Consider the following 16,370-nt stretch of genomic DNA (forward strand, 5'->3'; position numbering starts at 1 on the left):
GCTGAGACAATGTACATGATATCACAGCATTTTCTCCTCACAACGAGCTTAGAGCTCAAGGAAGAAGAAAAAGCAAGAACTAGTTAAAGTTATTTCTACAGGTTATACATATTTTAAGTCAGGATGGGGCTTTTGAAGAAATAGGTGTAAATTTCTCTTTGTGAGGTATTTATAATTAAATGTTTGCTTTTATTTCCTGTATGTTTCTAGAGAAGCATAAAAATGTGAGCACTGAAACAAATTAATATGTAATGATTTCAATGAATTTTTGTCTAATGTAATTACATTTTTAGTGCTACATATGTATAACTAAATAAAAAGACTAACAGGGATGGCAAAATCCACACTTAAATTAGGTAACCTAATTACACAAAGTGCTACTGCAGTTATGAAAGTGGCTCTTGGAATAAAAATTAAATACATAATATCATTTGCACAATGACTTTCTGATCAAATTCTTTCAATTAGATGTCAAAATAATTTCCTTTTTAAAAAAAGTAACAGCATAACAAACTCAACACAGAATGAGGAGCTGAAAGAAGCAGATTAATCTGTGCAGATTTTCCCATCTCAAGCACTTAAAAATGCATTTTAAAAAAATAAGTGAAAAATTCATTCTGTTCTATCCAAGACTCGAATGAAGCCTAGTGATAAATGATCTGGAAGCATCCACTGCAATGCTACTGCTGAAACTAAGCAAATGGAGCTCTGATGGGATGGCAAATATCTGGCAGTCCAATGAAATAAATTTTTAGATTGTAAAAAGGAATTAATATCTAAGCAGTGTGGACATTTAGGTTTGGACAGCTCCAGAAAACATACAATATTAGTAGTTCAGACAGATCGCTTGCCCCTGCAAATGCAAAACAGGAAATCATGAGCCGCTCTTAAAGTGAACATGAAGCATAGGGCAATGTCTGCATAGAAAACCTCTGTAGCACACCCTGTCTGTTTAATTGCATGTTCCTACACACACTTCCTGAGCTACAGCATCAGAAAATAAAGGCAGGAGCATCATCTACAGACATGTATGAAGATTCAGTGTGTACTCTTTTTTTAAAAAAAATATTAACTAAAACATAAACATAAACATAAAATACACAAATCAAAATACAATGGGCAGATTCTTGGAATATGTACTAACAAGAGGAAAGGGGAAAGCTCCAAATCAAGAATCAATGCAGTTCTGGAGAAGAGAACAATAAAAGAAGAGGAAGACTATAGATGGAGGAAGAAGATTATTGCAAGAGGTTCCGTCTCCAGAGGTGGGGAACACAGTTAAATTGTATTTTGATTTGTGTACTCTTTTAAATACATTAAGAAACTTCTTGCTGGGAGCTGCAATCTACCAACATTTGGAGTACCACAGTTTACCCATCCTTGTCATATACCAGATGATCCAAGCCATGTTCAAAAATATTCTGAAGTAAGAGAACCTTTCTTATGAACATGGTTGTTTCATATCAAGGGTACAGATTATTCCTTTATTTATAGCTGATCTTGACCAGTCAATAAGAAAGCTTAGCATATATGACACTCAGAAAATACTTAGTCAAGGGTAAACAAAAAAAGAGAATTGGGTGATCTTTGAGATCATATGGTTCACTGAATACTCAAATACACATGCAAGTTTTAAAATATTTGCCACTAGGAGAGAAAATGGTATCTGGACAAACTACACAAAGATAAAGCTTGGTGCACAGACAGCATAAAGCATTCATGCCATCTGTAGGTTTGCAATATATGTCTCGTCAAAGGTGTATCACACTGAATCCAAGTGTCCTACTACCAGGTAGGTGGCTTGCAGGCTTGCAAAGAAAGTTGATAAATGTCTACCCTCGAGTATCTCAAATAGAGATGGGGTATTTGTATATGAATATGAATATCCCCGCACAGGTGGAAATAACGAGGGTCCAGCCCATTGTCCACTCACGATTTTGCCACTGATGTGAGCTCGTTGGACCTTCCTATTGCACCGTTGTCCACAATCAATTACCCAGTCCTAGCAGGAGGTGGGATGACAAGCCTCTCTGCTAGGTTGGAGAGTGGCTAATCCATTGCGGAGAACAGTGGGATAGGAAGCCTTTGCGGAGCCAGCGGCAGCGGCAAAATCGTGAGCCAGCCGCAGCTGCGAATACCCTTGTTATTTCCACCTGTGCAGGGATATTCGTATTCGTATATGAATACAAATGCCCCCATCTCTAATCTCAAATATTTGCTATTTTTATATTAATTCAATTCCCTGGTGACTTTTTCCCCTCCCTGCCTTTACAGCCATTTCCCACCTTAGTGACAATAGTTTCTTTGCCAGCACTAATGGGAATGAACACAGCAAAGGAATGTTCTATAGCTTTACATGAGTATTTGTCAATGGATCCCAAAAATATCTCCAGTAATGACTGCTTAAAATGGAAATTCAGCACACTTAACGTAACTCACAAAGGTAAGAATCAGTAAGGCATGCAATTTTACTTTTACTTGCTAAGAAGTCCGATGAATTTAGTGGAATTTGCTTCTAAGTAACAAACTGGCTGCACTGAAGGGGAAAGAATGGGATTTAATCATGACTGAATTCCATTCTGTAACTTCAGCGAGGCTTAGCAATAACCAACTTCTACAAAATTGTGTCCAATGTCTGATTTGAAACAATGACCTTCACATTTCCTTTTGCTTTAAATTGATTCAGGGCTATAGTGTTTGCGCAACAAAAACCTTTATTCACAAACAAGCAATTTAAAGCTGCCTGTACATTTACTAAGAATAGTTCCATTTTGGAGTAAAGAGGCTTCTCTTTGCTTAATTATACAGAAGCTTTGATGAACAGAAGAACAAAAGAGTAATGCTGGCAAGGTTAGGCACGGTACACTCTGTTTACTACCTACAAAATACATTTCTGCCCACTCCAAATCCTCACTGCATCTACACATTGAACAGTCCCTCGTTATAGTGGAGGAGAAAAAATAATAATAAACAACTTCCCTGTCATAATCTGGAAAGTTTCTAAGCAGATTTAAAGCCAAACAAGGCTACTTTAATGTAGCGGTCCAGGAGCACTACATCACAACAGAAGTGAAAATTGAACCGAAGCTTTGTTTGTTTACTCAAGCAGAAATGGATTATTGGTATAACTGGATCTCAAACAACAACTGGATTTGTCCTATTGTTGCTACATATATATGCAAGCCAATAAAAAAGTGTGCCAGAACCTTATTCTGATGTCTTGCTATTTGTCAAGGTGATAACAGGACTGGGGAACATTTAGTCCTCCAAATATTTTGGCTTTCAGTTCCTATACACCCCAACCAGTATGTTCAGTGCTATAGGATTGTGGATAGTAGTCCATAACAATAGGATGATCAAAGTTCTCTATTCTCACACTAGAATGATCACCTCATCAGTGGTACTGATATCTTTTCCTGTACCAGTTGCCTAACCTAGCAGAGGCAATATGCAAGCTAACCTTCCCATGGGCTACATCTCAAATTTGCAAGCATCAAAGGTCAAGCTTATGTTTGTTTTTTTCTGCACACAAGATCTCACAATACCTGATTGTTCACATGACTGTCTTTTTACACCAGTTGTGGAAGAAGGCATCCCTTACCTCCCTGTGAACATGTAAATCCCATTGTTTCTAATGGGACAATTTTTGGTTTACCTAACTGCAAGACAGAGATTACTGGAGCAATCATGGAGTGTTCTGCCCACAACCCACTTATCTTCAGCAATAGCTAATGGGATTTCAGCCAATCAATCCATCAGTCAATGTTAATCTGCAATTCTGATTAGCTATGGTTGGCCAAAGTGAAATTCCTTTGCAAAAGGAGACACTTTGCATATGATACTATTTCCATAATTACTCTAAAGCAAATCCCTGCCATTGCAGACATACTTTATGTAGAAGATCAGCGACCAATACTTACCTCTAGATAAATGAAGAGTAAAACCCTCACTTCACTTAACCCCCTGGAATTCTGATTGCTTTTCTTCTAAATTTTTCATTTTTACTTCTAGTTCTATAATCAGCTACAGTGGGGTCTTGACTTGAGAACTTAATCCGTATTGGAAGGCGGTTCTCAAGTCAAAAAGTCTGTAGGTCAAGTCTCCATTGACCTACAGTGCATTGAAAACCGATTAATCCCGTAACAGGCCGTTTTTGTTCCATTTTGGTTTTTTTCTGGTCTGTAAGTCAAATCTCAGTCTGCAAGTCAAACCTAAATTTTGTGGCCAGAGAAGTCTGTAACTCAAAAAGTCTGTAAGTCAAGCCGTCTGTAAGTCAAGGGTCCACTGTATAGTGTCTGATCCCAAGGACTGCATTTCTTTTTCCCCGCACTTATTTCTCCACCTACCTTCCAGAACAATCTCTCTAGCTGACTTTGCCTGGCTTTGACCTCTGCTCAAGACTTCTTGTTTTCCCTTTTCTAGAGCTTCCCTACGTTTCCCATGAATTCAATCAATCATGACAGAAGAAAGCACCTAGGTCAGAGGGTGGTGGCAGGAAACTATCTAAATAAGAACCCTACCATAAGAGTTAGGGAGCTTTAATCCATTGCCTCCTACTGTGGTCTTGATCTCTCTCTCTCAGTCTCTCTCTCACACACACACAACTTGTGTCATATTAAAGGAAATGCTCCCAATGGTGCCAATGATAGTATTTTGTCCAAAACAAAAAGTAGGCAGGGGAGCCCAGGAACTGATCAGGATCACAACTGAGCACAAAGGATTAAAGCCCCTTGAACACATACCACATATTAGGGTTCTGATGCAACTGACATATGTTTCTGTTACTGATTTCCAAACTGAAGACAAACAGTAATTGTTCAAAGTGTGTCACGTACAGTTTTACCCATATATTTTGAGGTTAGGGTTTCTCCAGATTTCTCAGTAAATTTATATAAGCCAGTCAGCAATTCTCAGGCCAGGAAAAAAAAAACTTCATATGGCCAGTACTAACCATAAGGGAAATGCTGTTCCTGTTAAGTGAGAAATTGGTTGGAGCCAGAAAAATAGAAACAGGGTAAACAAGTATAAAGAAATAAATTTCACATGTTGCAATATGGAAAATTAATTTTTAAAGTAAGCGACACGACTTTAAAAAGAAGCACGTCTCATAGAACTAGTTAGGTTGCTTTTGTTGTATACTGCCTTGCTTAGAATATATGAACCCTGCAATCAATGTCAACAGTTTATTAATATTTTACTGAAAAACTGTGAGATGAATCAAACTTCAGCTGTCTTGATAAGGTGTTGCTAAGCAACTTGCAGTTTGGATGAAAATTAGTTTTCACAGAAACCTTTCACTCAAAAGGAAGCAAAAGAAGTCTGTCCATTCAGAACATTTTCCCCACTGGTTCAAAAAAAAAACACCATTGTTAGATACCAAAACATGTCTTTAGTCTACCTTCTTCAGCAGAAACAAAGAATGCAGAACATTCAAAGAAAGGAAGGCTCAGGGGACTTTTCTGTAATGATTCATTCCACTTACCGTAATCGCTGTCATAGAATACTATAAATTTTTGCCATCGCAGCTCAGTCACTAGCTTTAGCATAACATCGTTGAGGCGAACTGGTGGCCTGGCTGCCAAAGTATATTCTTCTTCCTCCAGGCTAGGGTTTAGGTGGCAAGCTGTCCGTGGGGAACCTCCTGTGTTGCGTTGTACAAACAGGTGGGGGATGTGCATGGCATCTGTCAAGGACTGCAGGGCATTGGCGGAGGCACAACCAGTAGAGGTCACTAAGGCTAATATCCCCAGGGTCATCAGGTCACAGGCTGAGGAGAACAACAAGAGAAAGCTAGATGACAATCTCGAAAGTGGTGACCAAGTCAAGTCCAGAGACAAACTAACCTACTGAGGAAATACAGAGACACACAATGCTGTCTAGAGGTGCTGCGTGCTGAAAATCACAACACAGGCAAGCACTTCGGAGGGGATATTACACAGCTGGGGCACCAAGATGAAAAGGCTATCTCTTTTGGATCTACTCATCTTGTCTCATTTAGCAGGCATACTGTGATGAGTATCTCTGGAAATAATAATACCTAGTTAGGTAAATGTAGTGACTTGACCCTCCTTTAAATGTTAATATCAAAGCTATGGATTTTTCCTAACAACAGGCTGGCAACCAATGAATGGGCTGGCTTGTCTGAGCTAGATGGATCATGCTCCATGTTCTGAAGAATTTCTTACACAAATGGTACACTCTCCCTGTTTGTAGCTCTCAAACACACTACATTGTGTGTCTCTTTTAAAAAGTAACATCCTCAATGTCTATTTTAGAAGCACAGTGAAGAATTAGTACATGCAGAAGCTATATTTATTAACACCACCATATATGTCTTGTAACAACTTGGAACAGCTGATGCATTTTTAAAAAGTCAATAAATTTCAAGCCACCTGCGATTCACGATTGACTACTGAGCAAATTCTAAGTGTTTCTGCAGGTTGTTCAACTGAATCCTCTATTAGTTGCTTCAAAACAAAGGTAGCATAGCTGGGGGGACATTTGTTCTTTTAAAAAATAATGCACAAAAGACTCTAGTATTTCAGTTCCAGTTACTTTTCCTTTCTTAGAATTCAGGAAGATATAAAAATGTGATGCTAACAGACTGTTATTTCCTCTAGAAAATGCCAGTTCAGATACAGCACAGAAAAACAAATTGTTAACAGGTTTCTCTCTCTCTCTCTCTCTCTCTCTCTCTCTCACACACACACACACACACACACACACACACACACACACACACACACACAGAGACCTTCGGGTAGTGTGGGCGGCATATACCGTAAATTAAATAAATTAAATAAATAAATAAAGTGCTACATGTTTCTCCCACCATAATTTCAACCATTCTTAGTCATTTTCAAAGGGAAACAAATTCCCTTTGAAAAGAATTTCAAGCAAGGATACATTCCTCAGAGTATCTCAAGGGTAAGGTTAAGGTTTCTTGTGGTTGCCTTGCTTATGAGGTGGCTAAGAAGTGCATGTCTTTACTTGTATAATCTTCTCTGGGGCAGCCGGCCGCCCTCTATGACTAGCTCTCTGCACTTCAGACAAAGCTCAGGGGAAAATGCTGTAACTTCAGGACCTGTAAGCAGCCAGGCAACCCATGGAGTGATAATGAGATGTGTAACACAAAGGCAAAGGGCAAGAAAACAAATACAGCACCTTGTAATATTAAAAGCCAGTTCAAAAATGTAACCAGATAGGGCCCTGAAAATGGAGCAGATAAATGGAAGGTTCTTTCATAGGAAAATAAATAATTGGAAAAATTAGAGAATAATCTAGGGACACAACTAGCATCATCTTTTCTAAGGAGCTAGATACACTGGTGCCTCACAAGATGAATTTAATTCGTTCGGCGGTTAATATTGTCTTGCGAAAAATTTGTCTTGCAAAACATGTTTTCCCATAGCATTGAAATCTAATTAATGCTACACAGTAGCTTTTCCACTCCACATTTAGGCAACAAAATACTACCCCTTGGATCTTAACTGCTTTCTTTCTTTTTCATCATTCATTATAAAAATTTGCTTCACAGATACATTTCCATCAACAATGTATTCTGTTGTACCAATTCAAGTTCTCTGTTTCTGGCCGTTTGATAACAGACACCAATGAGTATAGTCTATGGACAATATATTCGATACAGCCAGAAGAAAATGATGAAAAGCCAACATTTTCATGCCTCAATCCCATACTCAGCAAGTCAGAAGCTTAAATAGTCATTACATAAACAAAATAAATATGTGGAAAAACAGACAACAACCCCAACAATATTTTTCAAGTCACAAAATACTGTACTTAATGCAAATATTTTTGCATGAACATATATTGACTATACATTTCAGAGAAGTCAGAAAAGGAAGGGCCATTTATTTTTTTTCTTTATAGGGAAGGGTCAAATTACAAAAATGTGTTGCAACTGAGAGAGAATTAAGGTACTTGAAAAAATATTCCTTTGATAGCCCTTTGCATAAACGTATGCCAGCTACATTATCTAAATCCATTCCCAGTTAATTACAGGGATATGGTTTTCTTCTTCTTTGTCTCCCAAGGAAGTGACCTGATTTCACAAGAAGAAAAAAACTGCCTTGCCAACTGGGAGACCTACAACAGCGAACAGATTTGATTTCCCAGGCCCACTGCCAGAGAGAGCTTAGCATGCTATACAGGTAATTTATTTAGTCTCAAACGGAAGGGGAGGGGGGAAATAAAGGAAAGGGAAGCTAAAAAAATAAATAGTGAGGATTAAACAAATCAGAACAAAATAGGAACAACAGCCTGGCGTTAGTGTCATCTCAAACTAAAAATAATATGAGAGACTGAAAGGTAAAGGTTCCCCTTGACAATTTTTGTCCAGTCGTGTTCGACTCTAGGGGGCGGTGCTCATCCCCGTTTCCAAGCCATAGAGCCAGCGTTTTGTCCGAAAACAATCTTCCGTGTTCACATGGCCAGTACGACTTAGACACGGAATGCTGTTACCTTCCCACCGAGGTGGTCCCTATTAATCTACTTGCATTTGCAAGCTTTCGAACCGCTAGGTTGGCGGGAGCTGGGACAAGTGACAGGTGCTCACTCCGTCACGTGGATTCGATCTTACGACTGCTTGGTCTTCTGACCCTGCAGCGCAGGTTTCTGCGGTTTAGCCCACAGCGCCACCACGTCCCACGAGAGACTGAAAAGGACTAAGTAAATATGCTATAGAACCATATGAACTTCTGAGGTGTCAACCTCTCAGTAAGGTAAGTTTCTAGTTGGCTGGTTGGTTTATTTTACTTCAGGCAGTTGAGTGCTATCCCATGCAGGGGGAAGGGAATTATCCTTTCTAAAGATATAAAAATAATAGTAATATCTCATATGGCTCCTCATTGCCCTCTTCTATTTCTGCAGTTTACTTCATGGTGTCCATTGCAAAACAGAGGTTCCACAGTAGGGTACTCTCAGGTTCCATTGCCCAGCAACTGCCATGTATACACACACCAGTGTCTTACATGTCAAGAAACACGGGAAAGGTCACTTCCATGGTTCCTATATCATAACTAAGAATATCAGGAATCATGGGTATAACATTTTCCATGACTCCTAATTCGCAAAATACTACCATACTTGCTTGCAATGACATCTTAAGGTACTACTAACCATGGAAATGCAGGTATTTCTCCATTGGCAAAGATATTACCATCTGGTATAAGCAGGGAGGGAGGGGCAAGATAGTAGCTGTAGATGCCAAGGTAAGTCCATTACAAACCAAACTGAATTTCCTATTATTGGCTTTAAAGCTAATTAGCTGTGGATTTGTTTTGTCTTTTTAAAACTCTGCCTCCAAGACCCTGCATCATCACAAAAGTAAGATGTGTGATTGAAAGGAAATTACCATGAATGTCTCCTAATGGACAGATGATGAACTCAATATCTGTTGGAAGGTATGGCTTATCTCAGCCCCTTCCCTATTCTAGCCCTTCTCCAAACCTTCATTGGGACTTCTTCTGGCTAATCTTAGCCAGCACAACAGTTGTTTTATTTATTTATTTATTTATTTATTGTATTTATACCCCACCTATCTAGTCATTTCCACCACTCTAGGTGGCTAGAGTTGTTGTGACAGATCCTTCTGCCAGTTGATCTCCAAGATGAGCCAGCTCAAGGACAACTGTACCAGCATAAGGACAGTTGTGCCAACAGACTTCTGCCCATTCCAGCCCCACTACAGCTGGTGCCCTTTTTCAGTTAAAATTTTCACTGTAAAAATAACATGTAAAGATTAAACAAATGAACAATTTCCTGCCTTTTAATAATATATCAAACCTATTGCCTCTATTGCCCCCCTCATTTTGCCTCATTTTAAGGCCAGTACTGGCTTTATTTACAAGTATACAAGTAGAAGATGGAACAAAGGCAACCAAAAATACAGAATTTGTCTTCAAAGAATTATCAGCCCAATAGCAACAGCACAGTCTTTAGGGTTTCTAGCCAGCTACAGAATAGCAACCCTCTTTTTTTCTTTATTTTTGCTAGATGGTCCACCTCCTGCTGTTACATATAGAAAACAGTTTCAAATTCATGTCCTGGCTGATAAAATGCATCCAGCAAAATCCAGTAGTTTATGTTGTTGTTTAGTCAGTTAGTCGTGTCTGACTCTTCACAGACCAGAGCACGCCAGGCCCTCCTGTCTTCAGTAGTTTATACAGTATGTATTCTTCATATTTAAACAGCAGGGGGAGCAATCTTCATAGTTCAGGACGACACCAGGGATATGAAAACAGTTGGGGGCATATAGGGGGCATGTGATACCTGCCATTGCAGTGTCCCAATTTAAAATTGCAAAAGTCACAGAAGGAATTCACAAATCCTGGAATATTAACAGCCAGCACTGAAATACTGACTCCTCCCAGGTTTGTAATCTGATAGTGGGGTCAAGCAGATCAAAATCAAGTCCCAACTGTAATAAAGCAAGAAAAATGAGAATACTTCACCATGGTTGTAATTTAAAGTAAAATACAACTTTGTATTAAAAATTTATAATTCAGGAGTATGTTGTGCAAGGGTGGGAACTAGTGTTTGTAACGATCCTCTGTTTTACTATCCATGCAGTCTCATGTTCTTATGTCCTGCTTTCTGCCAATTTAAAAAGAATTTCAAAAATACTGAATGCTAAGGGATGATTTAAAAATTACTGAACTGCTAAGGAATGCTTGAAAGACAGTGTGGTGTAGTGGATAGTTTGCGAAAACCATGCTTCAGATCACTTACTTAGCCATGGGAAAATGGCAAGCTACCTCTTGAACATTTCACATCTTCATTATTGGGGTCAACATAACTTAAAAAGTAACTTAACAACAACAATACCAAGGAATGCTAAAGAAGTGTTTGTGGACATTAAGATAAAGATTTTTACTACTGAGTCAACACAAAGAAGCTTCTATAATGTTATTGTTATGTGCCATCAAGTTGCTTCTGACGTTTGGTAGCCATAGCAGAGTTTTTCAGGTATGTGAAGTGTTCAAGGAATGGCCTACCACTGCTGCCTCCCCTCAAAATATTTTCATGGCCAGGCAGGGATTTGAACCCAGGCCCCCTGAATCCTACTCTGACATCATATCTATCGTCGTCGTCATTTGTTTAAACCATGCTGTGGTTTTAGGGAGCAGGCTAATATTTGGGATGTGTAGTCTTTGATTTCTCCCCCCCCCTTTCAAATTAACTCGCTGACTGACCCCACTGCTCTTTTGGCAAAACCCTTTAACTCTTATGAAAAAAGAAAAAGCTAAAGAAACTAAAGTGAAAAGTAGATAACAGTCAGTAGGAAAATGGGTAGATGAAAGCATAACAGGTTACGGTGAACATTTCAGCTAACTCAAGTATTAGTCCTGTCTAGAGTAGACCCACTGAAATCAGAGAGAGATTGATTAGCCGTGAAAATAACTCCCACTTATCTCTTTGGATCTGCTCCAGAATTAAAACTTGATTTATCCCTTTATACATGGCTTACATGTGGAGTGGAACAGTACCACTCTCTTTGATTCACTCACATGTTAAAATAAACATGTATACATTACACAGCAACTCCTGTTTTCCTGCACATGCAGTGAAAATAATTTGTCTGGCTATCTCATTACTTAGGCAGCCTTTATAAAAGAAAGCAACTGGAGTCTTACAAACACGTTCAGCGAGAGTCTGCCCATCTGATGCTTCCAGTCCAAAACTGTACACTGAAAGGATTACTAAACTTGGCAGTTTATTGGTCACATCAAAAGGTAGTAACCGAGATATTTGCCTGACTGTGAGACTCTAGTTTCTCTTGGTGCTTTATTCCAGGCAGCCACGTTGGAGAGTTGTTCATCATAAAGGTTATCTCCATAAACCAGAACAGAACAGGAAATGTAGTTTCTTTGTATTCATGTATGAAAGTTTAGATTCCAGGACACCTGGATTTTAAAAAAGAATCCTACACAAAACCACGAATCAGTGCCTGCCGATTGGAATAAATAGCGTGGCTATTCTTCTTTTGAGTTGCAATCTATACACATTTATTTGAGAGCAGAGCTCAGAAAAGTTACCTTTTTTAAGGCTGTAATTCCCAGACTCCTACTGCTAGCATGGCCAGTGGATTCTGATTGGTTCTTTGGCCTTGAATCCAATAGTTCAGTGATTCCTAACCTGAGATATGTGTACTCCCCAGGGATACAAACTAGGACATTTTGGGTATGCAAAAAAAAAATATTGAATAATGGTGGGAAAAGGCACATACACCAACCGTGTAAGACTATTATTTATATCCTGAACAGTGAGAAATCCCTCAGCTTCTTCCTTCATTCCCCGCCCACTATATGAGAGCCTAACCAATCAACTTTCACTCTAAGGAGGCCTCCGTTCTTGTTCCACCACTGACCCAAAGGCTTGGGCCACCTGCTCCTTTCCTATTGATGGCAGTTTATATGACACAAAATTCCTTATGCATTTTAACCCCTTTGCTGGCTTGCACACTTGTGCACATTACCAGAAGTGATGAAGAAGGGGTTTGGAGACAAGAAGGTAGAGATTTCCTCCCAGCCCCACCTCTCCAATATGAAGGGTAAAATTTAGGGGAATGGGCTGCCAAGGGGTACACAAGTGAAAAAACATTGGGAACCATTGAAATCGGTAATTAAAGCAAATGTAGAGAACTCATTTCAGTGGATTAAAACAGTTTATAGCTATTTTAAATAATATTCACATATGGACTGGTTTAGTCTTGCTGAAATTGCCCAGTGAGGACTATGACTATGCTAAATAGGTAAAAGGAGCCCCCTTCATCTACATACCTCCAGTGTAAGTAGAGCACACATATACTGGCATAAAAAAGTGTCTGCCTTGCACACACCTTTTACTATACAATGAGATTCATCTAAAGGTCATTTAAAAATAAAAATCAAAGCTTGACATTCCTTCTATGACTAAAGTCTTCATCCAAGCTCCCTCTTTTGATTGGTTTTCTAATCTAAACCCATTAAAATGATGGCAATTTCTTTAAGAGTCCTGATTAGCCAAGAGATCAAAATGTATTAAGTCAGAAGGCTAACTAGTTGTATGTTTAATTAGGCCTTAAGATCTTTCCGAGGACACCTCTGTAGCAATTCTCTCCCTCTGCTTCAGCTAATGACCTGGATTGTTTAAAAGAAGGAAAAGAAGATGTATATGAAGTTGCTTGACAGAAGTGACAGAAAGAGAACAAGAGAATAATTCTGTATCTGAAAATATCTGCTATGCTAGCATAGGACGTGAATATAAAGTATTATTGCATACTCAACAGAGATAGGCTTAAGGAGGCCCGCTGAAGAGGAAAACAAGAAAAATTGTTTGTGTATATAAAGACACTTGGCCCACATATTTAAAACTACTAATTCACCTGCTTCTTACAATTATCACAGTGCTTTCTTAACAGAAGGAACAGTAATCTTTCATACAACTGTAAGTCAAATAATCTGACGATTTTAGCAAGGGTCAGAATTTCTATATCCCATGGACTAAATGCACAATGTAAAGTCCACACAATGCAAGATGTACAGTGCAAAGGAATGGGGAATGTGGGATCTTACCAATATTGTTGGACTGACGCTCCCATGATCCTTTACCACTGGCTACATTAGACAGGGCAGATGGGAGCTGCAGTTGTAGGGATAGACATTTGTCTACCCTAATCTACATAACACTGATAACAGTGAAGAAGCTGCCAGCACTCCAGAATAACAAACCAAGCTGGAGGGCTCCTCCTTCACATGCCCGAATGAGCCTGAGATTCAGGTATGGGGGTTGATTTGCAGGGATGGCTAGGAACTTACATGTACAGTAAATATGACAAGCCAGATGCGCAGGAGAATGAAAATAAATCCTTTATACAGTATAATAATTCAGAGAATTGGAAAGGGACAGTCACATCAATACATGCAGAATGATGCTGTGTTTAGTCTGCAAGGACATATTTCTGAAGGCAACCAAGAGACTGCAATCAAAAGTATATTTAGAATTTACAGTGACTCCATACAGTGAGTTACTAGCCATAACCCAAATATCTGATTTAACACTTTTTCACTTAGTCATCAACCCTAAACCCATTTATACTAGCAATTCCCATTTTTGGACTGAATTCATTACTCAACAAAGATAACAAAGAGATGTTTCATTCAGCTTTCCTATATAGTGATCAGGTGTGAACTTTCTTTCTATAAAACATTAAATATAATTTATGTTTTCCTGTCTGAGGTTTGTTCTTGGGTTTCACTCTCATTTTTCATGTCATTCTTCTATTTCCTTTCTAAAAGCAGCACTATGATTGCATTTTTTTAAAAAACTGCATGGTGCTTGTTCAGCAGCTCTGATTTCAATGAGAGTAAATACATAATTTGGCATTATCACTTAAACAATTTTAATATATGCATATGTATATACTACATATAAGGGGAAACAACACTTTATCCTTATTTTGTCTCTAATCTTCCATTCAGCCAATAGCACACATATTCTATATAAAAAGGAATACATTCACAAACTTGTTCTAATTTTGAACAGCTATGGTGACATGTCCACTGTCATCCATATTTTTAAGCGTATGAGTTTAATTGACCACCAAATGTCCTATGCTGAAAATTCATGACAGTTCTACACATGAAGTTGGTTTGCTCTGGTCCCATAATCTGCCAGGACACAAAGCTACCAAAGAACCCAATGGAAGTTTTGTGAGGTGCGCAAAGTCAAATGAGAATATGTGAACTAAATTAATGTATTTTATAATCATGTGAAAGAGATCAAGTGTTATATCTATGTGCTTGAGTAGATGACCTGTGGACCATTACTTTATATATTTAAATTCAAAGCTACTGTTCTCACAGATACATGAAAGAAAAGATGTGAAAAATCCATTATTATACTGTTTTTTAAAAAAAACCTCAATCCTAACCTTATAAGGTACTGAAATCACACAAATTGAAAAACATATCTAGAGTATACTTCTCCCTTCAACAGCACTGGACCCCCATGCAGTTCAAAAACTGTGTATAAATTCATGCCCTCCCAAATGTAACCACAAAGCATAAGCTGTTGATTCATATACACAGAGAGAGCAGGGGGGGGGGAGCAATGAGCCTTAAAGGTCCTTATGAATTCCTGTTCTAGAGGTTGAATTAGAGATGTTGTGTTTGGGGACAAGTAAGCAACTTTGACATATTCGGTGTTGAACTCATGGGGTTCTGGATGGCCTGGGGCACAGAATTTATTTGTTTATTTATTGGAATAAATCTGTGTATAAACAAAATGGTGGTATTGTAACCCATGCAATTCAAGAGAGAAGTGTATAACATCTAACTAGAAAAAAGGAAAAGCACAAAATAAATAGCAAAAAAAGAAAAGAAAGAATAGAATAAAGTACCATAGTATATATAGCTGTATCATATTAAGAGGTAGAATAAATTCCTGAGCATTCATTACATCTCTATGTGAGGCACTTACATTAGCCCTAGTACCATTCTGAGGTAGAAATTGTTTTGTAATATTGTCTCATATCTGGGAAAGATTTTGTTTTGGATTCTTTCAGACGCTCAAGTCAAATCTACCACATTCTTTCTGGTATCTGCTCATTGCTATAGATCACTCCTACTCACTCAATATGAGTCAAAAGCAAAACTGTGAAGACGAAAGTTGTGTGTGTGTGTGTTGTTAGCTAAGAATCAAAAGCTGTGAAACATCTCCTCACAACAGTTTCATCACACAATTCTCCACTGAGTCTTTATGGATCAATCAAGCAAATGGCCAAGCTGATTTTACAGCCCACAAACTTCAGTCACTTGCAAACCCAAGCAGTCTCTAGTTCTCTAGAATAATGTTTCATAGGAAGTGGGTGGGAATGTTCTTTCATGCTTTAAGGAAACCGTGATATAAATTGAGCAGAAAGTGTATCAGCCTTTCTCACACCGAATGAACAAACAAAATGTCAATAATGTTAGACCTATTTTATATGTGCATACTCATCATTTAACAACTGCAATATTAAATGCAAGGGAAATGCTGTTATGGATCTTACTAACAGAGAACAAGTTTTTATACAGCCTCACAGCATCCTGAAGCACAGTGACTTTAAACTGTGAGCTGACTCAATCCAACCAATGGATATAAATAATACTTCTAAATTATTTGGAGTGAATCCATGGCACAAATCCAATATTAGTCTAGACTGGAATAGACTCATTGGTCAAACACTACTGCAAAATACTGCACACTTAAGGGGAACTACGCAAGCAATTTTCACAGTTGTGTGAATGGCTCTTACGTGCCTAGGTGCAGAAGCATGTGACCGAGTATGCAAACCAGACATGTCTGAGTGTGTAACAGATAGACAGGAG

The 16,370-nt window shown here is 38.5% G+C and overlaps 1 protein-coding gene across 15 annotated transcripts in view; it reads right to left on the minus strand.

Moving 5' to 3' along the window:
- The window catches only part of GRID1 (glutamate ionotropic receptor delta type subunit 1), a 911,822-nt gene that overhangs the window by 538,782 nt on the left and 356,670 nt on the right, over positions 1-16,370 (minus strand). For all 15 annotated transcript variants that reach the window (XM_072995117.2, XM_072995121.2, XM_078390967.1 and 12 more), the window contains exon 3: positions 5,483-5,767. In XM_072995117.2, coding sequence (XP_072851218.1) covers positions 5,483-5,767 — 285 coding nt within the window. The remainder of the gene's footprint in view (positions 1-5,482; positions 5,768-16,370) is intronic.

Source organism: Pogona vitticeps, chromosome 3 (assembly GCF_051106095.1).
Source record: "Pogona vitticeps strain Pit_001003342236 chromosome 3, PviZW2.1, whole genome shotgun sequence".
Lineage (NCBI taxonomy): Eukaryota > Metazoa > Chordata > Lepidosauria > Squamata > Agamidae > Pogona > Pogona vitticeps.